The sequence below is a fragment of the Nyctibius grandis genome, chromosome 9 (assembly GCF_013368605.1).
Source record: "Nyctibius grandis isolate bNycGra1 chromosome 9, bNycGra1.pri, whole genome shotgun sequence".
Taxonomy (NCBI): domain Eukaryota; kingdom Metazoa; phylum Chordata; class Aves; order Nyctibiiformes; family Nyctibiidae; genus Nyctibius; species Nyctibius grandis.
In genome coordinates, this window is record NC_090666.1 from 20,888,329 (window position 1) to 20,912,921 (window position 24,593).

General features: G+C 63.0%; 3 protein-coding genes across 8 annotated transcripts; 2 read left to right on the forward strand and 1 right to left on the reverse strand.

Annotated features, from left to right (window-relative positions):
• Positions 1–118: 118 nt before the first annotated feature.
• Positions 119–9,934, forward strand: ATG9A (autophagy related 9A). 2 transcript variants are annotated; one of them, XM_068407956.1, is made up of 14 exons: positions 119–273; positions 478–520; positions 1,852–1,917; positions 2,206–2,367; positions 2,471–2,612; positions 3,481–4,229; positions 4,573–4,726; positions 4,947–5,126; positions 6,005–6,250; positions 6,553–6,773; positions 7,160–7,277; positions 7,473–7,695; positions 7,841–7,983; positions 8,054–9,934. In XM_068407956.1, the coding sequence occupies exons 1-14, from the start codon at positions 171–173 to the stop codon at positions 8,057–8,059; spliced, it is 2,556 nt and encodes an 851-aa protein (XP_068264057.1). In that variant the 5' UTR covers positions 119–170; the 3' UTR covers positions 8,060–9,934. The 2 variants fall into 2 exon arrangements, with proteins under 2 accessions (XP_068264057.1, XP_068264056.1); XM_068407955.1 differs by having other exon boundaries at positions 8,155–9,934.
• A 222-nt stretch (positions 9,935–10,156) lies between these two features.
• Positions 10,157–17,402, forward strand: ABCB6 (ATP binding cassette subfamily B member 6 (LAN blood group)). 2 transcript variants are annotated; one of them, XM_068408160.1, is made up of 20 exons: positions 10,157–10,341; positions 11,281–11,812; positions 12,362–12,499; positions 12,786–12,975; positions 13,186–13,278; positions 13,535–13,727; positions 13,814–13,935; positions 14,021–14,130; positions 14,217–14,282; positions 14,420–14,545; positions 14,634–14,710; positions 14,816–14,879; positions 14,977–15,062; positions 15,184–15,241; positions 15,423–15,527; positions 15,953–16,127; positions 16,436–16,548; positions 16,658–16,752; positions 16,948–17,016; positions 17,116–17,402. In XM_068408160.1, the coding sequence occupies exons 2-20, from the start codon at positions 11,297–11,299 to the stop codon at positions 17,240–17,242; spliced, it is 2,523 nt and encodes an 840-aa protein (XP_068264261.1). In that variant the 5' UTR covers positions 10,157–10,341; positions 11,281–11,296; the 3' UTR covers positions 17,243–17,402. The 2 variants fall into 2 exon arrangements, with proteins under 2 accessions (XP_068264261.1, XP_068264262.1); XM_068408161.1 differs by lacking the exon at positions 10,157–10,341 and adding an exon at positions 10,505–10,575.
• A 372-nt stretch (positions 17,403–17,774) lies between these two features.
• On the reverse strand, positions 17,775–23,799 carry ZFAND2B (zinc finger AN1-type containing 2B). Of its 4 annotated transcripts, none has more exons than XM_068407536.1 (9): positions 23,680–23,799; positions 22,802–22,896; positions 22,242–22,373; positions 21,441–21,592; positions 20,857–20,964; positions 20,618–20,687; positions 19,995–20,071; positions 19,337–19,418; positions 17,775–19,070 (listed from the first exon to the last, which is right to left on the reverse strand). In XM_068407536.1, the coding sequence occupies exons 1-9, from the start codon at positions 23,732–23,734 to the stop codon at positions 19,032–19,034; spliced, it is 810 nt and encodes a 269-aa protein (XP_068263637.1). In that variant the 5' UTR covers positions 23,735–23,799; the 3' UTR covers positions 17,775–19,031. The 4 variants fall into 4 exon arrangements, with proteins under 4 accessions (XP_068263637.1, XP_068263638.1, XP_068263639.1 ...); XM_068407537.1 differs by having other exon boundaries at positions 17,776–19,070; positions 19,337–19,415; XM_068407538.1 differs by lacking the exons at positions 17,775–19,070; positions 19,337–19,418 and adding an exon at positions 19,451–19,563.
• Between the last annotated feature and the right edge of the window lie 794 nt (positions 23,800–24,593).

Sequence of the window (24,593 nt, forward strand, 5' to 3'; positions counted from 1 at the left end):
GCCGCCGCTAGGCTCAGCCCGGCCTCCCGCCCTCCCGCCTTCCCATTGGCCGTCCCCCGTCCCGCCCCGCGGCTGCCATTGGGCGTGGCGGCCGCCAGTCGCGGGGGTGGGCGGGGCGGGGTCCGAGCGGGCCGGGCCGGGCCGGGGCCGGTGGCGGCGGGGGCCCCGTCATGGCCCACTTCGAGACGCAGTACCAGCGCCTGGAGAGCTCCTCCACCGAGTCCCCCCCCGGCGGCGGCGACCTGCTCGTCCACGTCCCCGAGGGCGCCAAGTGTGAGCGGCGGCACCGGGGCTTGGGGCCTGGCCACCGGCGGGGGGGGACGGTGGCCTGAGCCTGAGGGGAGCTGGGGAGCGGGGTGGGGGCTGTGGGGTCGCTTCGGGGCTTCGGGGCGCCCAGGACAGCGGGGACGAGGTGGGGTTGTGCCCCCCACGCAGGAAGGCAGGAGGGCCCCTCACGCTGCGCTTCTCTTCCTTCAGCTCCGTGGCATCACATCGAGAACCTGGACCTCTTCTTCTCTCGCATATCCTTCTGCGGGGGCACCCCCCTGCCTCCTGGGCTCTCGGTGCTGCTCAGCTCTCCACAGGGTTTGGTGTTACTCAGAGCTGGGGCAGCATCTGCCCCTTCCCGTAGGACACCACACGGCCCCAGAGGGGCTGGGGGATGGCAGAACCCCCATGCCTGTGGGGTGCTGTCACCCGACACTGAGGGGACAGACAGGTTCTTTTAGGGATCCTTGGCAGAGTGATGATGCCACTAAGTTGTAGTTACAGTTAAAGCTTTATTTCCTTAACAGGATTTTATGATTAGCATAGCATAGAATTTATAATCAGACTATCACAGGATTTCTGTAAGCACAATCAGTGCAGTACAGTTTTATAAGTAGCATAGTACAGAATTTTATAGCACTGCTTAGCTTGTGGTTTCTAATCACCAGGATTCTCTGCAGATTGGGTCAGATCTTGATATGTCGTTCGCTGTATCAGTATAACAATCATATAAAAGAATATGAGTCACTTGCTCAATCCTCGGAGGAAGCAGATGACAGTGGCGGCATCCCTGGGCACTGGGGGGGCCTGGGTTTCACTGTCCAGCAGCAGTTCCAGTCCAAGTTCCCACTTAGGACTTGTAACTTCTTGATTTTATGGACAGTACTCTGTGTGCTGTTACGTTTCCCTGTTCTGTGATGGGGTCATCACCGCCACCAGGCTGGCCGGGTGCCTGGGACCTTCAAGGCCGTCAAGGAAGGGAGTAATCGGTCTGGCACCTGGGAATCTTGAGGCCAGTAGGGAGGGGAAGAAGAAATCTGTTTGGTTTGTGAACCAATCTGCTTGGTTCACAGGACCTTCAGGGCCTGGTAATGAGGGAAAGGGAGCTAACAGGTGACCCGCTCGGTCACAGAGAATGGCTGCGTCTTATAAAATGGTGTTAGTTACGCTAACGACATTGCCGGGGGCCGGGAGCAGGGGGTACCAGTCACAGGTGCTGGGGATATTAAATGTGTTTTTGCCTGTCTCTCTATTGTCCTGCCCTGCCCACCCTTGTGTGGCCTGAGGGCAGGCTGAGTTTCTGCTCTGTGCTGGGACAGACCCCCCACTGTGGATGTTGGGTGGGGGAAGAAAGGAGCTTGGATGGAGCCAGGTCCTCTTATCCCAGCTGTGCTTTACCTGGGCAGGGTGTGTTTCCCCGCAGTGGAGAACCAGCTTGCTGATGAATAGGGGTGGGAGGGGGTTTCCGTTGGTGGTGGAGGGAGACTTGGCTGGGGAGCTGCAGATGCTAGTGGGACAGAAGCCTCTCCATCCCTCGTCAGAGGGAAGGAATCTCCAGACTGTTCTCCTTGACTGCAGCTTTCACGTCTATAACCTGCATCAGAAGAATGGCTTCACCTGCATGCTCATTGGAGAGATCTTTGAGCTCATGTAAGTGCAGGTTCCCCCTCTGTTGGGGCTGTTGCACCTGCTGGGGAACAGCCACAGGAATTTGCCAAGCTCCTGCAGCTGGGTGGGCGGAAGGGTTCCCTTTACAGTTGACCCTTCTTTAGGGTTTTCCGTGCCCCAAACCTGCATTCTACTTCGAGGAACTGGTGCCCTTGAGCTTTCCTGCCGCCATGACTGTGGGAAAGCATCTCCACGATGTGTGACTCTGCCTGCTTCGCGTTTTAGGGGGCAGAAAGGCGATTCCCTCACGCTTGCTCCCTTTTTTCACAGGCAGTTCATCTTTGTGGTGGCGTTCACCACCTTTCTTATTAGCTGCGTTGATTACGACATCCTTTTTGCCAACAAAGCGGTAAATCACAGCCAGCATCCCAGTGAGCTCATTAAGGTGACTCTGCCAGATGCCTTCCTGCCTCCCAATGTCTGCAGTGCAAGGTAGGGGCAGCGGAGGGCATGTTAGCCACTGCTCTTGCTTTGTCAGGTACTCAGGGTGCCTGCCCAGGCCTGTCTCCCACTACTTGCCTCTTCTTGCTTGCAGAATCCAGGCAAACAGCTTCCTCATCTGCATCCTGGTGATAGCAGGGGTTTTCTGGATCCACCGACTTGTCAAATTTATCTACAACATTTGCTGCTACTGGGAGATTCACTCTTTCTACATCAATGCCCTCAAAATCCCCATGGTAAGTAGCTGGGCTAAGGGCCGTGTGCGGGGATCCTAAGGGACGCAGGAGGCATTTGCTGGGTGGTGAGAGGCAGCTCGCCTTCATCCCTCTCCGGAGCCAGCTTCTCCGAGAGACTTGTACCAAGCGTTCTTCCCTCTCCTCTGTAACCACACAGATCTCCTTTCAGCCTCACCTCCAGCAGCCAACTTATTTCGTGTTAACCCTTCTCTGCCCAGCCTGCCTCTCTGCCTGCTGGCACACGCCTCTGCCATCTGCCACCCAATATGTTTATTCTTCGGTGATGGTCTTTTCTGTGATGCCTTTCAACAAAGAAGGCATAAGCGAGGATATCCTTGTACCTGCCTGGGTTGTGGACAATGTCATCGTCCTTGTTTACTGGTGGGGGGGAAACTGAGGCATGGAGCTACCTAGTCGGTGAAGACCACACTGGAGCTTGGTGTGTCAAAGATGGGGTTTGAGGCTTGCACGTATGTCCTAGTCCAGAGTCCTTGTTTTGATGGACAACATCAAGAGGTGTGTGTGCATCCTTTGAGGAGAGAGTGTGTCTTGAGAGCTTTTCCACAGGCTCCCTCTGGGACACTGTTTAATTCCCTTCCTGTGTTGACTCCAAATGGCAGTTCTGGGAGGGCCCATGGGAGCCTGGAGCTGCTCGTGCCTCCAGGGCAGCTGGCGTCAGCGCTAATCTAGGGGTAAAGGGCACTGGGGCAGGCTGAAGCAGTGCAGGGAGGTGCCTCCTGTCCCAGTGTTCCATGTGCTTTGTCAGCACCCCGAGGCGTGTGCTGGGTCCTGCTGTTTGGGTGGGCTCAGCCCAGCCTCTGTCCCTGGACGCATCCTGCCCCTAACCTTGCCGCTTGTCCCCTTCCAGTCCACCCTGCCGTACTACACCTGGCAGGAGGTGCAGGCCCGCATCGTACAGATCCAGAAGGAGCACCAGATCTGCATCCACAAGAAGGAGCTGACGGAGCTGGACATCTACCACCGCATCCTCCGCTTCAAGAACTACATGGTGGCCATGGTGAACAAGTCGCTGCTGCCCATCCGCTTCCGCCTGCCCGTGCTGGGAGACACCGTCTTCTACACGCGTGGGCTCAAGTACAACTTTGAGCTCATCTTCTTCTGGGGACCCGGCTCCCTCTTTGAGAATGAGTGGAGCCTGAAGGCCGAGTACAAGCGGGCCGGGAACCGCCTGGAGCTGGCCGAGAAGCTCAGCACTCGCATCCTCTGGATTGGTATTGCTAACTTCCTCCTCTGCCCCCTCATCCTCATCTGGCAGATCCTCTACGCCTTCTTCAGCTACACGGAGATCCTGAAGCGGGAGCCGGGCAGCCTGGGTGCCCGCTGCTGGTCTCTCTACGGCCGCTGTTACCTCCGTCACTTCAACGAGCTGGACCACGAACTGCACTCACGCCTCAGCAAGGGCTACAAGCCAGCTTCCAAGTACATGAACTGCTTTATCTCCCCGCTCCTCACCATCGTGGCCAAGAACGTGGCCTTCTTTGCTGGCTCCATCCTGGCTGTGCTCATCGCTCTCACCATCTATGATGAGGATGTGCTGGCGGTCGAGCATGTCCTGACCACAGTCACCCTGCTTGGGGTGGGCATCACGGTGTGCAGGTGAGGTGGGTCTGCGCTGCCTCTGTGCTCCTGGCAGTGCTGCGGGGGGCAGTGGGGCTGTCAACCATCCATACAAATGTGCTCTTTGGTTGCAAGTGGACGTGAATCTGCCTGAGTGAAGGGCGCAGCTGGGGAGAGTCAGGGGCACACAGGAGAAGGGGGTAGTGGTGATCTTGGGTGCAGTGGTTGTATGATATGAGGGCTGGGCTGGCAGGAAGCTTTGGCTTGGGCGTGGAGGCTATAGGTGGAACTGTGATAGGGGCCGGTCACCCTGCCCTCCTGGGATGAGATCTCCCAGGAAATGAGGTGTGATGCTGTGATGTTTCCCTGTCCTGTCCTGCAGGTCTTTCATCCCCGACCAGCACCTGGTGTTTTGCCCAGAGCAGCTGCTGCGAGTCATCCTGGCACACATCCACTACATGCCTGACCACTGGCAAGGCAATGCTCACCGCTACGAGACCAGGGACGAGTTTGCCCAGCTCTTCCAGTACAAAGCGGTGAGCTTGGCCTGCCTGGGGCTAGGATGGGAACTCGCCCCCATCCCTTCAGGAGGGAGAAGCTGCCAGAGAGCTGAGCAGCTCCTGGGCTGGCAGAGGAACAAGGCAGCTTTCTCAGAGACACCCTGCTGCAGAAGATGGAGGGCTGGAGCTAGGGGCTGGCTTTGGGGTTGTGGGTTTTTTGACATCCTCGTGCTGAGCCCATCATCTCTATGCTCAGGTCTTCATCCTGGAGGAGCTCCTGAGTCCCATCATTACCCCCCTGATCCTCATTGTCTGCCTGCGGCCCAAGTCCTTGGACATCGTTGACTTCTTCCGCAACTTCACCGTGGAGGTGGTGGGCGTGGGCGACACCTGCTCCTTTGCCCAGATGGACGTGCGCCAGCATGGCCACCCCGCGGTAGGTCCCATGGGTGGCAGGAGAGCAGCCTGGGCTCCCCACCAGCATGTCTGGTTCTTTAGACCCATGAGAGGCCGTAACTCGCTACTCCTGGCAGCCCACGGCCCAGCCACCTGCTTCTCTGCTGGGTGTCTGGGGCTGCCAGCACAGGTCACCAGCCTCAGAAGGCTCTTGTGGCCCAGCTGTGGTGGTTAACCTGGTATTTTGTGAACCAGGCTGTGTCATTTCTTTATTTGATGTCCTTGCCTGTCTTCACAACCAAGAGTCCTGTGTCCTCAGGAGAGAGAAATGGGGATATTTGGACATTAAAAAGCATGACCACTGAGAGCTGACTTAAAGAAGCTGGGCTTCTTGTGCCCAGGAGGGCAGCCTCGGGGAGATGGGAAGCATTTTCCATTATGTGAAAATCTAGTGCGGAGGGAAAGGGGATCCATCTATTTCCTGTGCCTGGCAATTTAGGTTACTTGCCAGGAAAGACTCCCTAGTGAGAGGGCCATGAGCTAGGGAGGGGGTGGACTTGCTGTGGCAGGAAGCTTTTAAGAACAGTCATTTGTTGGCTGTAGTTGCTCCTGCTGCGAGCTGGAGAGTGCAAGACGAGGCTTTCAGCTCTGTAGTTGGTGACTCGTACGTGTCTCTGGTTCCCTTGCAGCGATGCATGTTCTGGGGTGGAGGTGGAAGACGCTGTGCTTGCTGCTTCTTCCCCAGGCTGTGAGGGCTGAACTAGTATGGGGCTTTTGGTGTAGCACCTGCTACATGTGGAGCCGAGGCCCAGCTTATGCTGGGTGTTGGGTGCTTTGCCCAGACTGATTCAAGGATTCCCAGGCTTGGCAGGGGTGTAAAGCAGATCCTGTCCCTCATTACCTGTCTGTGCTCCGCAGTGGATGTCAGCAGGAAAGACGGAGGCCTCCATTTACCAGCAGGCCGAGGACGGCAAGACGGAGCTGTCCCTCATGCACTTTGCCATCACCAACCCCAAGTGGCAGCCGCCCCGTGAGAGCACGGCCTTCATCGGCTTCCTGAAGGAGCGGGTGCACCGGGACAGCAGCGTGGCGCTGGCTCAGCAGGCTGTGCTCCCCGAAAACGCCCTCTTCAGCTCCATCCAGTCCCTGCAGTCGGAGTCAGAGGTGCTCAGGCTGGGAGGGAACACGGGGTGTTCTTGGGGGTGCTTGCTGGGTGCTGGCAAACTGATAATTAGGCTCTCTGGGCAATTTTGCTCTTGCCTGGGCTGTATCTGGGGGTGCAAATGTGGTAGATCAGCACTAGTTGGGACTGTTGCTTGGTTTCTGGAGAAGGCAGCAGGCTGTTCTGGGGCGCTGTGAGGTGGGAGAGGGGCTGAGAGAGCTGGGGTGCCTCAGCTCTGTGTCGCTGGTGGGGATCAGCCCTCCACAGCTGCACAGGACAGCGATTTTCTCTCTTTCAACTGCAGCCTCACAGCCTGATTGCCAATGTGATAGCAGGATCCTCGGCACTGGGCTTCCACATGGGCCGGGATGGACAGGCCTCCCGCCATCTCTCTGAAGTGGCCTCGGCCTTGCGTTCCTTCTCCCCACTCCAGTCTGCCCAGCAGCCTCCCAGCGGCTTCCAGGCAGCGGGAAGGGATGGAGAGGGAGCCCAGCCTCGGGGCACCAGTGCCATGACAGCCTCTGGGTAAGCTGCAGGCTGGAGAGGGGCGGCCGGACACCTTGCAAATTCCTTAAACCCTTGTCGTCCTAGGTGCACGGTGGCATTTGTCTCTGCAGCCTGGGACAGCAAGGGACATGTTCATAAGCAGAGTTAGGCCCAGGTGCTTAGGCTGGCCCCAAAGGACAGTGTTGGGGTTCTGGTGTTCTCCACTGTGGTGAGAAGCCCCTGGCAGGGAAGAGGCAGTGCCATAGCAGGGCTGGTCACCTTGTGCATTGGGGGAGATGCTACAGAGGGCCTGTTCCTACCCGGCCCAGGAGTGGATCTCTGTGAGCCTGACATGAGAGCGGAGAGGGGCTGGGCAGTGTGGGGGGCGCCTGGACAGCAAACACCACTTGTGTGTCCTCTGGCAGTGCCGACGCGAGGACCGTGAGCTCGGGGAGCAGCGCCTGGGAGGGTCAGCTACAGAGCATGATCCTGTCGGAGTACGCCTCCACTGAGATGAGTCTCCATGCACTCTACATGCACGAGGTGAGTAGCCTGGAGCTGGGCCAGCCAGAGGGGCGTGGGGCCGGGGCAGGCAGGGCTGGGGTACCTTGTCTGGAGTGACTGGGATACCAGTGTGAGTGAGAGCTGAGACCAGTGTGTGTACAGTGCTGGGGAGAGGGCGTGTTCAGGCACCTGGGCTCTCCCATACAGCTGACTCACTCGTGGTTTGGCCTGCAGTTGCACAAGCAGCACGCCCAGCTGGAGCCCGAGCGACACACTTGGCACCGGCGAGAGAGCGATGAGAGCGGGGAGAGCGCCCATGAGGAGCTGGACGCTCAGCGGGGTGTCCCAGTCCCCATCCCTCGCTCTGCCAGCTACCCGTTCTCCTCGCCGCGGCAGCCTGCTGAGGAGACAGCCACGCTGCAGACCGGCTTCCAGCGGCGATACGGTGGCATCACAGGTACGAGAGCCAGGGCAGAGGGGTCTGAGCTCCGGGTCAAAGCCCCGTATCCAATGCCCTGTATGGACTGGCACGAGAAGCCTTCCTGCCCCTGAGGACTGACAGTCCCCCAGGTAGCTAATCTTCCTCCTCACCTCTCCTGCAGACCCGGGCACAGTACACAGAGCCCCATCGCACTTCTCCCGCCTCCCTCTGGGAGGCTGGGCTGAGGACGGGCAGTCAGCGAGACACCCAGAGCCCGTGCCAGAGGAGAGCTCAGAGGATGAGCTTCCACCGCAGATCCACAAGGTAGGGGTGAAGGCTGTGGCTGAGAGGGGAAACGTGTACTTAGGTGCTCCATCCTCTCTCTGTCTTGCAGGTATAGCCTTGTAGGCTGGGGATCTCGTGGGGGTTGCAGACTGGGAGCCACCTGGGCACCAGGATGTGGCATCAGCCTGATTCTTCTCCCGTCCTGAGCAGACAGGATAGTCCCGGGCTCCATTTTGTTGCCATCAATTGCCGAAGAGACAAAACTGCCAGGCCGGCGGCTTTGCGGTGGCACTTTGTGTCCAGCCGTGTGTCAAGTCAACGTCACTCTGACTCTTGTGGGGTGAATGCGTGTGTGAGTACATACATGTGTCTGTGTTCACGTCTGTGTTGTCCGTGTTGGAGGATCGCTGCAGAGCCTGCGAAAGGTGACGTGACGGGACTAGCAGGGGGGAGCTGTGGACTGGCTTGGAGGTGGCAGCAGGAGCTGCTGTTCGAAGGGATGTGAGATGGCACCAGCTCCAGATGTCCGCCCCAGATGTCCGCCTGAAGCTAGGACCTGCCTCCAAAATGAAGGCAGGAGCTGTTGAGGGGGGTCTAGCTCAGCCTGTAGCACCACACCTGCCCTGCCTGCAGCCCTGAGGAGGTGCCCAGGACTGTGTTCGCCCTACTGCAGAGGACCAATGTGCCCTTCAGCCCGGAGCAGGACAGCAGTGGGGCAGTCTCCCACCCCTCTGCCCTAGCGCCCTGCGGAGGGATGGGCCCTGGCTGCTGCTAGTGTGGGTAGGAGTGGGATCTAGAGCTGGTGGGAAGAGCTCTGGCCAGGATCTGGGGATGCTGCAGCTCTTCCTCGACTCTCGTGACAGCTGGCCCGTCCCCTGCATGCAGGGAAGGGTTGGTGGGGTGGAAGTAATGGGTCCCTGATGTCCTTCCTCCTGCGCGGCACCCATGGGATGTGGGCTGCTTAGTGGGCCCTCCTGTAGTGCCAAAGAGACCCTGAGGTGGGGCAGCCCGGTGTCTCCCGGGAGTGCTCGCAGCCCCCTCAGAGCCCTACCTGAAGGTCTTGTGCTCTATGTATTGGTTCCCTTCCCCCAGGAATGATAAAGACCTTTTCCCCATGCCCAGGCTGCATCAGATCTGTCCTCCTGATGTGGCCGTTTCTGTGGTATCAGGCCTTTCCTCTTCCCCAAGCAAAGGCTTCAGTGCATCTCGCATCTCACCTGGAGGCTCCCAGCTCCTCCTTCCCTCCTGAAACTTTCGTTTTGCTTGCAACATGGCTTCGGCTGCTGTGGAGATCACATACCAAGCAGCTGGCTTGTGCCTGGGGGTGTGAAAGAGGGGTGCCCTGAACCCAGAAGAGAAACGCAAACCTCAGCCCAGCCCTGGGGCAGTGGTGGGGGATCAGGACCCTGTCTGTGCAGCGTGGCCTCAGAGAAGACCTTCCCGCCATCTGCAAAAGCAGAGCTCGAGCTGGGGTCAGGACTGAGCCGAGCAGGAGGTCTGCAGACCTGGGTGCTGCTGGGGTCCTCCCACAGAGGAGCGGCCGCAACCACCCGGCAGCAGCTCCAGCTTTGGGCTGTCACGGTGAGGGAAACTGAAAGTAAATTTCCCGGGAAGCCAAGCTTTCCCAGGGCTTCCCCTGGCACCCGAGGTGGGCCTCCCCCGGGCTGCCGGGTGCCGCGTCTGCGCTTCCCTGCGGAGCTGCTGCTGCTGTCTCAGCTGGGTGGCTGAAGGCTGGCAGTGTCCTGGGGCAGCGGGGAGAGTCTGGGCGCTCCCTGGGCTGGCAGGAGGGATAGGCCGGGCAGGAGCAGGCCCGAGTCCTTGCCGCATGTCGTGCTTGTGTTGTCGGTGTCCCACGTGCATGGCGAGCCACTCTTCCTCATCCCCTCCTGGGGCGTGCGGGCGCGGGGGTCCCCCGGGGAGCGCGGTATCGCACCCCCGTGTCCCCGCTGTACAGCTGTATGGCCGTCTAATAAAGATGGGCTGTATCATCCCTGCCTGCCTCCGAGTCTCCCTTGGCTTGCGGACCCCGCAGTCCCCCTGGACCCGGCCGTGCCGGGGGGCCGAGGAAGCGGTGCGAGCTGGTGCCTGCCATGGCGGCAGGAGGCTGCCAGGTGCCAGCTGGGCTGGGAGCTCCCCGGAGCTCGGTCCCCGGGGGCCGGGGGGGGAGGCCAGGGCTATATTTATCCCGGGGAGGGCAGCCCTGTCCTGCCTGACCTCTGCGGCGGGCAGGGTCCTGGCTGGGGCTATCTCAGCACCGCAGGGCTGGGCTGGCGGCGGCGATAAGCGGGAGCGGGGCGCCTCGGCTTCGGGGACCCTTCCTTGGCCCCCCGGCCCGGCCCGGGAGTGTGCCCCACAGCACCGACACCTCCCGGTCCCATCTCTGCGGGGGGGCGGCGGGTCCGTGCAGCCTGGGGCTGGGGACCGGCCCCCGGGAGCGGGCACACGCCGCGGGGTGCAGTGCCGGGGTGCGGGCGGGGGTGCAGCCCCGGCGCCGGGGAGGGCGGGCAGGAGCCCGGCGGTGCCGGCGCAGGGGCGGGGAGCGGGGCGGAGCGGCGCCGGGGCCCGGCGGGCGGCGGCTGGCGGCGGCGCGGGGGGTCCCGGAGCGGGCCGGGTCCGGCGGGCCCGGGGCAGGTGAGCGGGCGCGGGGCCGCGGGCGGCGGGGCGGGCAGGGCGGCGGGGCCGGCACGGCGGCTGCGCGGGCGGCGGGGCCGGCCCCCCCCTCCGGGGCCGCCTCGTCCCGGGGCCGAGCGGCGCCAGCACCGCGCGGGCATTGCCCCGGCACGGCCCCCGCCGCGCCCCGCCTGCCCCTGCCCTGCGCGTGTGGTTCCCGGTGCCTGTCCCCGGCCTGTCCCTGCCTTTGCCCTTGCGCTTCTCCCGCGCTGCCCAGCCGTTCCCCGTCCATCCTCTTGCATTACCCCCGCTCCCTGCACTGCATTGCCCCCATTGCTCCCCCCCGCTCAGGACTGGTCCCAGCACCCCGCTGCCTGCCTGCCCCTGTGGTCCCGCTGCCCGCCGTGTCCGAGTGCATCCCCAAGGGCCCAGGTGGCCCTGGGGGGTCCAGTGCAGTGTTACCCCCCTTGCCCAGGGCATTGCGGGGGCCCACGAGTGGATCCTGGAGTGGTGCTCAGGTCCATCCCCATGCCAAGCTGGCCCTGCTTGCGTGTGTGGCAGTGTGTTGTGTGCAGCGTGTCCCGTGTCCATGCCCAGCGGTGCTTGCCCCTGTCCCCATGAGTGCCCCCCTCTGCTTGGCCGTGCCATCCCGCCGTGGGTCCCTCCTTCCAGCCGTACCCGACAGCCCATCCTGAGACCTTGCTGCAGCCCCTTTTCTCTCCGCAGCCGGTGACCTGCCAGGATGGCGGTGCTGGGGGGCTACTGTGAGGGCAACAGCTCCATCGCCCAGGCCTGGGTCCAGCAGGGCTTCCAGCCCTGCTTCTTCTTCACGCTGGTGCCAGCCGTGCTGCTGAGCGTCTGCCTGCTGCTGGGTGCCCTGCAGTACGCCTGCTACGTCCGCTTCGGCCGCTCCATGGAGCCCAAGTACATCCCCCGCTCCCGCCTCTACCGCGGCCAGGTCCTGCTGTCCCTGCTCCTGGCCCTGCAGCCCTTCGGTGGGCTGCTGTGGCAAGCGGAGGGGCCGGGACAGCTCTACGGGTACATGTTGCTGCACGCCTGCCTCTGGGCCCTCAGCTGGGGCTGTGCCATCGCCCTCCTGCAGCTGGAGCACACGCGGGTGCTGGCGCACGACCGGACAAGGGGCCACGGCACCGTCCTCCTCCTCTTCTGGGCACTGGCCTTCGCCGCCGAGAACCTGACGCTGGTGTGCTGGAGGAGCCCGCTGTGGTGGTGGGCGCTGGAGGACACCAACCAGAAGGTGGGCTGGGGGGCTGCGGGCAGGGAAGGGGGACGGGGCCCTTTGTGGGGCAGGCGGGAGCTGCAGCATTGCGGTGCTGGGGTTGGGTGTGTGCGCTGTGCCCTGCTGTGCCCAGGGTGTGCGTGATCCCAGGTTGCACCCACGCGTCTGCTGCATCTCTCGGCCCCGAGCCCAGATATCGCACATCTCCCCATGCCCCCATCCAGCTCAGCTCCCGCTTCTGCCTGGCCCAGCCCCAGGTGCAGAGGTGGGTGGTGTCTACCTGCTCCCCACAGCCCTTTACCCCACTGCTCCCCCCAGGGTAGGGGCACCCCAAGCTGGAGGGCACAGATGTGGCAGGGAGGTAGGAAGGCATCTGGGTGCTGCTTGAGGTGCTGTGCTCAGCCAGGGGGTCCCACTGAGCTGTGTGGGGTGTCCCCTCTCCCCTGGCTGCACTGCACCCCATCCCTGTGTCCCGCTCCTTGCCTCTCTCAGCTCATACCCATCCCATGCCCAGCCGGGCTGTGCTGAGGGCCAGCTGCAGCGCTGACCCCCCCACTCTCTGTCCAGGTGCAGTTCGGCTTCTGGCTGCTGCGTTACATCTGCACGTTCATGCTCTTCATCCTGGGCATGAAGGCCCCGGGGCTGCCCCACAAGCCCTACATGCTGCTGATCAACGAGGAGGAGCGGGACGTGGAGAACAGCCAGGTGAGTCCCGGGGCTGGAGCAGTTCGGGGACGTGGCTGGGGAGGAGCTGGGGACAAAATGGAAATGCAGCTGCCCTGGGATCAGCATCTTCAGGAGACCGAGGAGGAGCGAGGTTTAGGGCTGCCCAAGCTCCCTGCCCGCTGCCAGGAGGATGCGGCCCTTCTGGGTGGATGGAGCAGGGACTCTGGGAGGACGGGGCTGGTTTTCTTGGTGGGGTGTTCCCCGGGGCCGTTGCCAGCTGGGCTGGGGTGCCGGAGCGGTGACCAATTGCTCTGCTCTCCCCCAGCCGCTCCTGCCCGACGCCGGCAGGACCAGCTCCACCTGGAAGGATTTCCGGAGGAAGCTGCGGCTGCTGGTGCCGTACATGTGGCCGAGGGGCAACCACCTGCTGCAGGGGCTGGTGCTGTTCTGCATGGCGCTCATGGGGCTGGAGCGGGCCATCAATGTCTTCGTCCCCATCTACTACAAGAACATCGGTGAGGTGCCTGGAGCTCGGTGCGTGAGGCTGCCCGTGGCCTCACCAAGTGCTGGGGGGTGTCGCGAGTAACCTGGGGGGCTGCAGGGACCTGGCAGGAGCAGGGGCCGGGGGGTCAGGGACCCAGCGCTGGGTGCTGGGTCTGGTTCCCATGGGGCACCCGGCGATGCTCCCTGCCCCTCTGCCCTGACCCATGCCAACCTCTCCCCAGTGAATGAGCTGACGGAGGGCGTTCCCTGGCACACCCTGGCCTGGACCGTCTGCATCTACGTGGGGTTGAAGTTCCTGCAGGGTGGAGGTGCTGGTAAGGACTGCCGGGAAGGACGGGGTGCTGGGGAGAGACAGCGTGGGGCACATTGTGCCGGGGCTGGGGTGGCCAGGGATGCCCTTATGCCCCCATCACTGCTGCTCTCTCCTGGGAGCAGCAACAAGGGCTGGTCCCGGGTTGAGGACAGCGGGAGGGCCCCATCCCGAATCGCTCTTTCCCAGCTGGGCTTTCTGAGCTAGCTGCATGCCCTGCTGGCACCGGTCCCCGCTGACCGTCCCGTGGTGCCCCGCAGGCTCCACCGGCTTCGTGAGCAACCTGCGCACCTTCCTGTGGGTGTGGGTGCAGCAGTTCACCAACCGGCAGGTGCAGGTGCAGCTCTTCGCCCACCTGCATGGGCTGTCCCTGCGCTGGCACCTGGGGCGTCGCACCGGCGAGGTCCTGCGCAGCGTGGACCGGGGCACCAGCAGCATCAACAGCCTGCTCAGGTCAGAGCGTGCCCGCGGTGGGTGGGGGGTGGCCAGACAGCCCCACCAGGCCGGGCTGATGTGCCATCCCCCTTCCCGCCCCCCAGCTACATCGTCTTCAGCATCATCCCCACCATTGCGGACATCGTCATTGGCATTGTTTACTTCACCTCAGTCTTCAGCGCCTGGTTCGGCCTCATCATCTTCGTGTGTATGAGCCTCTACCTGAGTGAGTGAGGGACTGGGGTGCAGGGGTGCCGTGCCGGTCTGTGGGGCAGCGAGCGCCTGCCGACGCAGCCCCCTCCTGCCCGCAGCTCTGACCATCTTCATCACTGAGTGGAGGACCAAGTACCGGCGGGACATGAACACACGGGACAACGAGGCCAAGTCCCGGGCCGTGGACTCGCTTCTCAATTTCGAGACGGTACCGTAGGCGGTGGGGGTTCACTGAGCACTGCCTGGCGCTGGCGGGGCTCATCCGGGCACTGACCCCGGCTCTGCGTCCTGCAGGTAAAGTACTACAATGCGGAGAGCTACGAGGTGAACCGCTTTAACGATGCCATCGTCAAGTACCAGGTACGGGGCACTCAGCACCAGTGGGGGAGTCACTGGGGGGAAGGAGCCAAGCCTCACGGGTGCCTGCAGGGAAGATGGAGCTCACCGTGGGTCTGGTTTGGAGGCGGCAGCATCCCAGAGGACCTTGCCTCTTCCAGGTCTCAGAGTGGAAGGTCAGTGCCTCGCTGGGCCTCCTCAACCAGACCCAGAACCTGGTCATTGGCCTGGGGCTGCTGGCGGGGTCCCTGCTCTGTGCCTACTTCGTCACCGAAAACAAGCTGCAGGTAAGGCTGGTGCCAGCCTGGGCAGCCCCCTGCTGAGGTGGGGCCCTGGGGCTGGTGGTGGTGGGCACCTCTCCCCTCTCCCTTCCAGGTGGGGGACTTTGTCCTCTTTGGCACCTACATCATCCAGCTCTACACACCGCTCAACTGGTTCGGGACTTACTACAGGTAACGCTGGGAGCTGTGGGGGTGCCTGGGGTCCCCCTTCCCATGGGAGCCTGGGTGGGGATGTGCTCCCCCAAACCCTTCCCTCTGGTCTTCACCCCCTTCCAGGATGATCCAGAACTCCTTTGTGGACATGGAGAACATGTTTGAGCTCTTCCACGAGGAGCAGGAGGTGGGTGCCACCTTCCTGGACCCCTCTCCCTGGCATGGCCCCGTGGTCCTGCCCTGGAGAAGGGCTGGCTCTGAGGCCACGTCTTGCCCTCCGGCAGGTGAAGGATGCGGTGAACGCCGGTGACCTGCGCTTGGAGGCCGGTCGGATCGAGTTTGAGAACGTGCATTTCAGCTACGTGGATGGGTACGGGGTGACGGGCATGGGGTGGCAGGGTGGGACAAGTCAAACTATGGGGCCTGGCACAGGGACGTGGGGCAGGGGAGGTTGCAGTGAGGGGAGGTTGCTTCCCATCTCCCTCTCCCAGGAAGGAAATCCTGCAGGACGTCTCCTTCTCGGTGATGCCTGGGCAGACCCTGGCCCTGGTAAGCGCGGGACCTTAGGTGCAGGTTCACTGCTGGACGGTGGGATGGGGGAAGAGGGGCTGGGAAGTACGGGGGTGGGAAGGACAGACCCCCAGCGGGGCAGGCCCTTCCCTGCCCAGTGCCTGGCCTCCAGCAACGGGGAGTCTCAGGTGTCTCCAAGTCCCTTTATCTTCGCCTGCAGGTGGGACCTTCGGGCTCGGGGAAGAGCACCATCATCCGCCTGCTCTTCCGCTTCTATGACGTGCGGGGCGGCTGCATCCGCATCGACGGGCAGGACATCTCCCAGGTGAGGGTGGGAGGCCCCCGGGGACTGGTGGAGGTGGGGCACACCAGCTCCTCTGGGCCTCGCAGCACTGCTGGGTGCAGGCACTGGCATCTCCCTGGGGCAGGGGTGAGGCACGCAGCTCCCCACGGCCCCTTTGAAGGCTGCTGTCTGTGCCAGGAGTGGGGTGGATGGGATGATGGTGGGACCCCTGGGCTGAAATGCTGGAGAGTGGCCAGGGCTCCCCGGGAAGGGCTGGGGTGCTGGCAGGGTCCCCCCACCGCAGGGTGGAGATGCAGCTGCAGCTGTGGTCCAGGGGGGACCCCGGAGCAGACACTCCATGAGGAGCAGGGTGATGGGCTCACAGCTGAGGGGTAGGACTGGGTTTTGGGGGGGGAACTTCGGGGAGGGGGGGTGTGTGGCTGAGCCCTCCCACCTGCCCCCCCCAGGTGAAGCAGGCATCCCTGCGCGCTCACATCGGGGTGGTGCCCCAGGACACGGTGCTCTTCAACGACACCATCGCCAACAACATCCGCTACGGACGGATCCTGGCCACTGACCAGGAGGTGCAGGAGGCAGCCCGGGCTGCTGACATCCACAACCGCATTCTTTCCTTCCCCGATGGTGAGATCCCTGCGGTCCCCTCCTTGCCCTCCCCTGCCATCCCGGGGTCCCCCATGACCTTGTAGCTGCCCTCATGGGTGTTCCTGGGTGACACCCCCCCCATGGGGACACCTGCACGACCCTGTGCCTTGCTTTGCCTCTCCCTGCCATCTCTCCAGGGCTAAATCAGCCCCTGGGCAGGGATGGGCTGAGGCGGCGCCAGGCGGCTGCATGGTCCCGGCAGGACCCCCCCGTGCAGCAGAGCCTTGGTCCCCATCCCCATCTCGGAGGGCACGAGGAACCACATGTTCCTGCCCTTGTGCCTTCAGGATACAACACCCAGGTTGGGGAGCGGGGGCTGAAGCTGAGTGGGGGCGAGAAGCAGCGTGTCGCCATCGCACGCACCATCCTGAAGGGTCCCTGCATCGTCCTGCTGGATGAGGTAACGGCAGCAGCCCCCAGCCCAGCCTTGCCCCGCTCTGCAGCAGCCCCAGCCCCTGCGGCTGCCTGCGCTGCCCGTGTCCCTTCCCCACGCCCTGCCTCTCCCGCAGGCCACATCCGCGCTCGACACGGAGACCGAGAGGAACATCCAGGCCTCCTTGGCCAAGGTCTGCGCCCACCGCACCACCATCGTTGTTGCACATAGGTAGGGACGGGGGAAAGGGCTGATGTGGGAGGTGCTGAGCTCTCCGAGCTGGCCAGCCCCTTGCAGAGGGACTCCCAGACCTGTCCTCCTGCCTGGGAGGTGACAGCCCCTGCGACTGCGGCTCCTTGCACTGGGCAAACCCCCCCCAAGCCCTCTCCCCTCCAAGCCAGGGTAACACCCTGCCTTTCTCTGCAGGCTCTCCACCGTGGTGGGCGCAGACCAGATCCTGGTGCTTAAGGACGGGCGCATCACGGAGCGAGGGAGGTGAGCACAGGGGGAGGGCTGTGGGGATCTGCCTGCGGGGACCCCCTCCCTGGCTCTGGGGCCAGCTCGGGACCCCGCACCCCCACGCTCTCCCCGCAGGCACGAGGAGCTGCTGCAGAAGGGCGGCGTGTATGCCAGCATGTGGCTGCAGCAGCAGGCCGGGGACGAGGGCGAGAGCAAGGAGCGCCGCACCGAGAAGGCCCCGGGCAGCCAGAAGGGGCTGTGAGCGTGGCTGGGGACTCTGCTGTGACACTGATGGGGGGCCCAGGCCCCCGCCCTGCCAGGAGCCCTTTGCCCGGAAGCTGCAGGGGCTGGGTTGGACACTCCACTATGTTTGTACCCGTTTGTTTTGCTGTTGTGTGGTTTCTTAAACCAGGCCCTTCCCAGCTCCGCGTCTGTGTGCTCTGGGCAGGGTACGCGCCTGCAGGACCCCCCCGGGGGGCCGTGCTCTGGGCAGGGGCAGGCAGGGTTCCTGCCTACGCCCTTGGGTCGACCAGCATCTCTGCCACAGGGCTGAGCTCCCTGGGCTCAGAGCGGGCTGTCAGCGCCGGCCCCATCCCCGCACGAAGGGCTGAGCGTGGCGGGGGGGCTGCACTCCAACGACAAAGGAAGGAAGCAGCAGCGCAGCGGGTGCCTGCATCACCCCATGTGCCACCCCCTTGCACCTCCCTGTGCCCCCCTCCACAGAGATGCACTGCTCTGGGCTGGACACAAGCGATCACTCCCCCAAAGCCCCGCTGCATCTTGTGCTATGCTTTTATTTTCTCCCAAGCAGCACTTTGACAAGTCTCAGCATTCCCTCAGCCCTGCCTGAACCCACCCCCCGCCCCAGGGAGGCACTGCCAGCAGATAGCCCCCCCTCAGCTGTATGCTGCTCCGAGCAGGACAGCCCAGCTCTGGGCAGAACCCGGCACAGCCCAGCAGACCAGAGCGATGCCAGCAGGGAAGCTCATGAGAGCAGGTGGGAAAGCGGCACCGCTGTGCCTGGCTGCAGACCCCCCTGCAAGAGGCCAGCAGGACAAGTCCCCCCACCCCAGGCATCAGCTCCTGCCTCCAAAACCCAGCAAGGAAGGGCTGGCTCCCGGCTCAGGGCTGTGTTTGCAAGAAGGGGTTCTGTGCTGCTGCTCCCCAGGAGCACAGCTGGAAGGAGGGAGGCGTTCCTGCCCCAGCAGCATTAGAAGGGGGCCTTGGGCTAGTTCAGGGCAGCAGAGGAGCCGCCAGCAGCAGGAAGGCAGCTGCAGTCCTCCCGTGCGAGCGGTGCTGGCACAGTCAAGTCACTGCTGAGGTTACTTTTCAGTTAATTGCCCTTGTTAAATTAAACCAGAAAGGAAACACAGCTCTGCTCAGTCTCAGAGAGGTCCTGGGCCCCAGCTGAGATGGACAAGACCCACTGTGCTCCTGTGCATGCAAAAGCAGGGGAGGCACGGAGGGCATGGGGAGCGGGGAAGGGGCTGCCTTCACACTGCCGGGGGGCTGCACATTCAGCCGTGCCATGCCCAAGCGAGAGAATGTCCCAGCTACAGTTGCTCTTTGCTGAGGGGCTGGCCCGGCCCTCCTTGGAACACGAAATCCAGCCCTGCTGTACGTCCTGCCATCCCGGCTGTACGTCCGAGCATGCAGAAGTGTCCCCGTGCAGCACTTCCCTCCAGGCCAGCTCTGCCCTCACCCCACAGCGCCAGCAGTGCTGGGACACGGTGGCGGCAGCGGTGGCCAAGTGCACACGCTGGGCTGCTGCTCGCTTTGGTCAGCATGTGCTCAGCCTTGTCCCACGCCGCCTTCGCCTCTCCAGGGGCATCAGCAGTTTGCTGCACTGATTTTACACAAGTGCGAGGGCTGAGGTGTCAGTGTGTGTTTGGTGGCTTGCTTACAGCCCCAGGGAGAGGAGCTGTCCCTGGCGGGGGGCTCGTGTTGTCAGTGTCTGGACCAGAACCCCGCGGCATCCACGTGGAGGCCAGAGCTGCTCCTTAAGTCACAAGCGGGATCCCATGTCCACGGGCACACCCTGCCTCGCCTGCCTACGACATGCTGCAGTTTGATGGCTTTGAACTGTGAGCCTGGAACGGGAAGAAGCACGCAGTGAGCGAGGGAAGTTGGGCTTCTTCCCCCAGCCTACAAGGGGGCACATCCACTGCTCAAGTCGCCAGGGCTGTGTGCTCAGCAGTGACACCGTCACAGCCCCAGGCCGGGCTGCCCTCCTGGTGAGAAAAGTGACCCTAGACAGAGCCCAGAGGAAGCAGAACCCAGGCAAGATCCCACCATGACACAGCCAAGCTGGGACCAACCCCACCACGGCGCAGAGCCTACAGCCAGCCTCACTCACCTGCCGCTGCGACTGCTGGTACTCGGCTTCACTCGCTGACAGCGCCTGGGCCAGTGCCAGATCCTCCTCCTCCTGCGTGCTGCTGGGGACAGCGGTGCATTGTGTGCCCCGGGCTCACCGGCCCAGCACTCAGAGCCCTTCGGGGTGGCAGGATCTCCTGTCACTGCAACCCTCCAGGCTGGCTAAGGGCAGGGAGCAACTGAGGATCACCGTGAAGAGGCCAGGGGCTGGGGAGGGACCAGGATCCAGCTGGGGCTGGCAGCCAGCACCCTGAGTCAAGGAGAACCATGTTAACTCCAGTCTCTAACACGGTGCTTTTAGCAGCACCAGGTAACGTGCCTGAGGACATGGGCTCCCAGGGGTCCTCTGTGAACACCCCTGCTCCACCTCTGTCACGCTCTAGCCACACTCATTAGCTCACAAGTGGTCCGACAACAGTTTGCCCTGCTCTGTGCTGTCAGTCACTGTCCCCTCCCAGCACCCCAGAGGGCTTGCTCGCTGAACACAGCTCCCTGATAGCTCTGGACTCTTCCTTTTCTTCCCCCATCAGCCACACAGAGGCATCATTCAGAGCCACGTGCTGAGAGGGAGGTCATCCCAGAGCCACATGACTCTGCCCCAGGCTTGGGGCATGACACCACGTGTCCCCGGGCCGTACCTGGGTGGATGTGCCGAGCTGCGTGCTGACTCTGCCAGGGACATCTCCAGAGCTCGCTGCAGCGCCTCTTCCTCGCTCTGAAACAAAACATCTCGTCACCAGCTTGGCTGAGGTGGCAGGAGGCAGCCCTGAGGGACACGCAGTAGGCACATGTTGCCTGTCCAGGGGTGGGTGCACCTTCCCTCTCCAAGGACAGACAGAGCCACGGTGAAGGCCTTGGGCTCACGACAGAGCTGCAGCTCTCTCCCCATGCCCAAGGGAGTGCAGCCCTGCCTGCCAGTGCAGGGAGCTTGCTAAGAATACCAGTGGGAAGCAGCTTCCAGCCTCCTTCTCTGCCCTTGGCTTGCAGAACAGAAAGACAACACCCGGGGAAAACAGCCAGTGCACTTTGTCCCTTTGGGGAAAGCTGAGCAGCAAGCGCAGCCGAGAGCTGCCATTCGCAGGCACCAAAGCAAACTCTGATGCCTCAACAGAGCGTCCGGGATCCCTGTTTGCCAGGGAAGGCCCAGTTGGGGAGCACCAGTCACCTACAGAGCATGGGTTACAAAGCAGTTGCTGCTGTAGCTCCTCAGGGCACAGGAACCACTCAAACCCACCCCAAATGCCCAGGCCAGGCCACTCACCAGCCCGTTCTGCAGCATGACAGCTGGAGGGGAGGTGCTGCGAGTCTGCGACGCAGCTGCTCTGCCCCCTCTGCAACAGGAGAGAAGCTGGGTTACTGTCAAGGCAGGGAGCACTGGTACGAGTACACAGCCCTGCCGAGGCACAGGCAGTGGGGAGCTGTCGCTCCTGCATCCCACAGGGAGCCAAGCTGAGCCTGGTCATGCCCACCTCAGAATTACGAGTCGGGCTGTCACCATACCTGGCAGAGGCTGGAGAAGAGGGGCTGTCTGCTGGCCGGGCAACTCCACTGCTCGATGCGGTGACTGTTTTGGAGGAGGATGCCTGGGCTCTTGCAACCGCAGCGTGCCTAGGACAGACAGGAGGCAATTGTTTTACCATCGTGGGCCATCCCTGGGCACTGAATACCCAGGGAGACAGAGCTGGCGAAGACACCTCCCCGGTATCCAGCTCCCTCTCTTCCTCCCAACAGCACCCACGCTGTGGCTCAGCTACGCCCAAGAGTTTCAAGTGCCGTTCCCCTCCTCAAAACGCTGTGCCAGGATAGGCAGAAATCATTAGCTACAGAATAAGGGACTGGGCAGAGAAGCAAGAACATCACCGGCGGGCATTACCGGCGGCTTTTGCTGCAAGGAGAGACTGTGTACGCAAATGTGCTGACTCTACAAACCTTAACGCTGCTGAAGGACACCCCAGAACAGTGCAGGCAGTGTGAGAATGCAGCAGTCCGAGACAACGGACCAGGAGGAGCTCGGCTTCTTCCCTGTCACCCATCTGACAAGCAGAGCCCCGTCCCTGCCAGCCCGTCTGTCCCCAGACCCTCACCCTGCTTTGGAGAGGGGACGTCCTGCCACACTGCAGTCATGGTCCAGGGGGTGCCGGTGCTTGAGGCAGTAGTTCTTGTGGCACTGGTCACAGATCACCTTCATCATCTCCTTCTGCTTGCAGCCAGGCTTCAAACACTTGTTGGTGAAGATCTAGAAGATGACATGGTGGTGGTGAAAAAGAACATGCCCTGCAGGGCCAGGGCTGTCCCTTCCCTCCACACCAGGCCCTGTGCACTGACCAGCTTTCTCTCCCAGTGCCACTTCTGTGGCGCTCTGGAGTCTGTCTCCGAATACTAGTTTTTTGCAGATAGTTTATTAGTAATTCATTAGTGCTTCGGTCTCTACAGACAAGGGTCTCCACAATCACAGAATGCACAGAAGGAAAGAGACTGCCTCGCCCAGGGACTCCTGCCTGCCCTGCCAGCACAGTGGGGACAGCCCAGAGCCCTCCAGCTGCTGCTGGCCTGGATTCCTGCAGCGCCAGCTCCCTGCAGCAATCTCCTCTCCCCGCAAGAAGGGGCAGCTCATTGCTGATTGCATTTTCCTCATGGCAGCATACAGTTTCCCATCCTTGCGTCCCATGGGGCTGCCCAGCCCCACTCCATCACTGCCTTAGCCCCAGACCCGCACCACAAAGCCCTGCAGATGTGCACACCTCCAGCTCACCCTGCCCTCGGACCTGTGCAAACAGAGACAGCACCAGGCAGGGCCGAGTCGTGTGTTGTTTTCATCCTACCCTCAGCCTTCAGCAGGGACCCAGGGGAGCTCAGCAGCGAGATGGAGAGCGCCTGGTTCCTACCTTGCGCTTGTGCTGCGCAGGGTCAGACTTGCAGTCACGGTCGATGTGCTCACCCACCACGACATCGGGCATCTCCCCCCGCCTCACAGGGACCGGGGTGTTGCAGAGGGGACACACGGGGACCTGCACATCCTGTAGAGACAAGAAAAAGGGGTTGGGAGCACGTAGCGGGGCAAGCTCGAGCGCTGTGCAGCCATCTCTCTCCCTTTCAGGATCTGCCTGCCATGGCTTCCACAGCATCGCCTGTGGTTTGAGATCCTGCTCACCACCCTCCAGAAAGCCTGTTGTTTCCAACCCAGTGGGCGTGACAGGCACGGACACATGCTCCGGGAAGGGAAGACAGCAGGGCTGGGAGATGCCCGAACCATTTCACCCAGTGGCAGAGGGCAGGCTGGAAGTTTGCGGCACTGAGATACAAACCCTGGCTTTCAGGGATACCTCCGGGCTCAGCGCACATCCCAAGTGACCGAAGAAGTCACAGATTATTCTGATCACTGGCCGGGAACACTCAGCAGCTCTGTACAACGAGGCTGGATTAGACCCTCCCTCTCCACGCTTACCTTCTTGTAGGCAGAGGTGCAGTCGTGCTGGGCATAAGTGATGTGGTCGGTGCAGAAGATCTGCTCGCAGGCGTCACATTTCAGGGGGAGGAAGTCTGGGAGGGGGGAAGAGGTGGTGGGCAGAGCGTTGAGAGGGCAGCGCTGCCCGCGTATGTTCTCTGCCCACCTGCAGCCCCAGGGAACCTCCCGGACTTCCCAAAACCACGGCCCTGCCCCATGGCGAAGCCACCGCTCCTCTCTTCCCCCCGCTCCCATCGTGGAAACAAAAGGGCTGCAGGTCCATACCTACGTCTTCAGAAATACCCCGGGCTCCTCCTCAAAACATGCCCTTCCTGGGTTCGGGAGGAGCATCCCGAAATCACACCGAGCTCCCCGGGGGCTGCCACCCCCGCCACGGGGCTCACCCACCCGGGATAACCGCTGCCGTGTGCCCCAGGGGCAGGAGGGACCCCCTGAGACCCCCCCCGCCGAGCACACAGCCCTGTCCGGCCTCCCCGAGGACCCGGTCCTCGCCCTACAGCCGTTGCCTGCGCTGCCGTCTCGCTGCTCCGCCGCTCAGAGCCGTGTTCCCGCGCAGGGCCAGCCAGCGGCAGCCCCGGGCTACTGGTAGCCAGCTCCGCCCTGGCGGGGCGCCCGCGGGCAGCGGGAAGGACCAGAGACCGCGGCCGCCGCTCCGCCAAGGGCACCCGGGCGGCACGACCCGCCCTTCCTCCCCCCCCGCCGCCTCCTCCGCCACACCGACCGGGCGCCCGGCCCCCGCCCCGCCGCCTCCCGCCGCTCCGCGCCGCCTAGGCCGGGCCCGCGGCTGCCGTGCCGGGGCTGGAGCAGGCCCCGGCCGCCCAGCACCCCCCGTCCGCGGTGCCCCCACCGGCCCTCACCCAGGCGCTGGCAGGCGGGCCAAGAGCAGTGGGCGCCCAGCTCCGGGAACTCCATGGCGGCCCCGCCACCGGCACCGCTCGCGCCGCGCCCACTTCCGGCACGGCGTCACGCGGGGCGGGGCCAGCCTTAGCCCCCCCCCCCCCCCCCCCCCTCCCGCTCCTCCCGGGGCTGGGGGGCGAGAGGCTCAGGGCAAGGGGTAGCCCCGGAGGGCCAGAGGCGAGCAGAGCCCTGCCCTGCCAGCCCGGGCCTCGGCAAGAGGCGGCAGCCGGAGCTCGGGGTGTCCGTCCCGCCTCCTCCCCCCGGCCCCAGACCGGCCCGCCCTCCCCGGCCCCAAGGGAGACACGAACACCGCCCCGCCGCCGTGTGACACCGCGCCCGGTCCTCTTCAAGCCACTCGGAAGGCTCCAGGTGCCACGCCGCGATGCCCGGACCGAGCACAGAAAGGGCGAGGACGGCGGGAAGAAACGGGAGCACTGAACAGGGCCAGGAGCGAACTTCATTGATTGCACAAGAACTCCACAGCCCCCCCGGTTGCAGAACTCAGACAGAGGGGGGAAAGACCAGGTACGGCCCGAGAGCCTGCTCCAGCAGCGACGTGAGATGGTGACGGCTGGCGGAAGGGGTCTCCTCGCTGCGCAGCGCCCGTCTGCTTTTGTCCCCTTACTGCCACCCTCCCCTCTAAAGACCCCTTTCCCTCCCCTAGCCCCAGAGAGCCACGTTTGACTGCGCACCCCATCCCTCCCCCCAAACGAAACCAATGAAAGTTAAAATTATTTACACTTTTAGCTGTTTAAAAACCCAAATAAGATAAGGTTGCATATGTCCTACTGGGGATGTGGGCATTAGCAGCAGCTACAGCTAGCTCGGTACTCTGCGTGCAAAACGAAAGACAAACAGAAGACAGACCAAAATA

Bases quoted from the DNA above. Each gene is read 5' to 3' on its own strand.
- ATG9A (XM_068407955.1), top strand. From the start codon at position 171: ATGGCCCACTTCGAGACGCAGTACCAGCGCCTGGAGAGCTCCTCCACC. The intron at 521-1,851 runs CATATCCTTCTG...CTGCAGCTTTCA, and splicing joins CTGGACCTCTTCTTCTCTCG to CGTCTATAACCTGCATCAGA. The intron at 4,727-4,946 runs GTGAGCTTGGCC...CTCTATGCTCAG, and splicing joins AGCTCTTCCAGTACAAAGCG to GTCTTCATCCTGGAGGAGCT.
- ABCB6 (XM_068408160.1), top strand. From the start codon at position 11,297: ATGGCGGTGCTGGGGGGCTACTGTGAGGGCAACAGCTCCATCGCCCAG. The intron at 14,131-14,216 runs GTACCGTAGGCG...TGCGTCCTGCAG, and splicing joins CGCTTCTCAATTTCGAGACG to GTAAAGTACTACAATGCGGA. The intron at 17,017-17,115 runs GTGAGCACAGGG...CTCTCCCCGCAG, and splicing joins CGCATCACGGAGCGAGGGAG to GCACGAGGAGCTGCTGCAGA.
- ZFAND2B (XM_068407536.1), bottom strand. From the start codon at position 23,734: ATGGAGTTCCCGGAGCTGGGCGCCCACTGCTCTTGGCCCGCCTGCCAG. The intron at 20,072-20,617 runs GTGAGTGGCCTG...GTTTTGTTTCAG, and splicing joins TCATGCTGCAGAACGGGCTG to AGCGAGGAAGAGGCGCTGCA. The intron at 19,419-19,994 runs GTACGGCCCGGG...CGCTGTCCCCAG, and splicing joins AGCTCGGCACATCCACCCAG to CAGCACGCAGGAGGAGGAGG.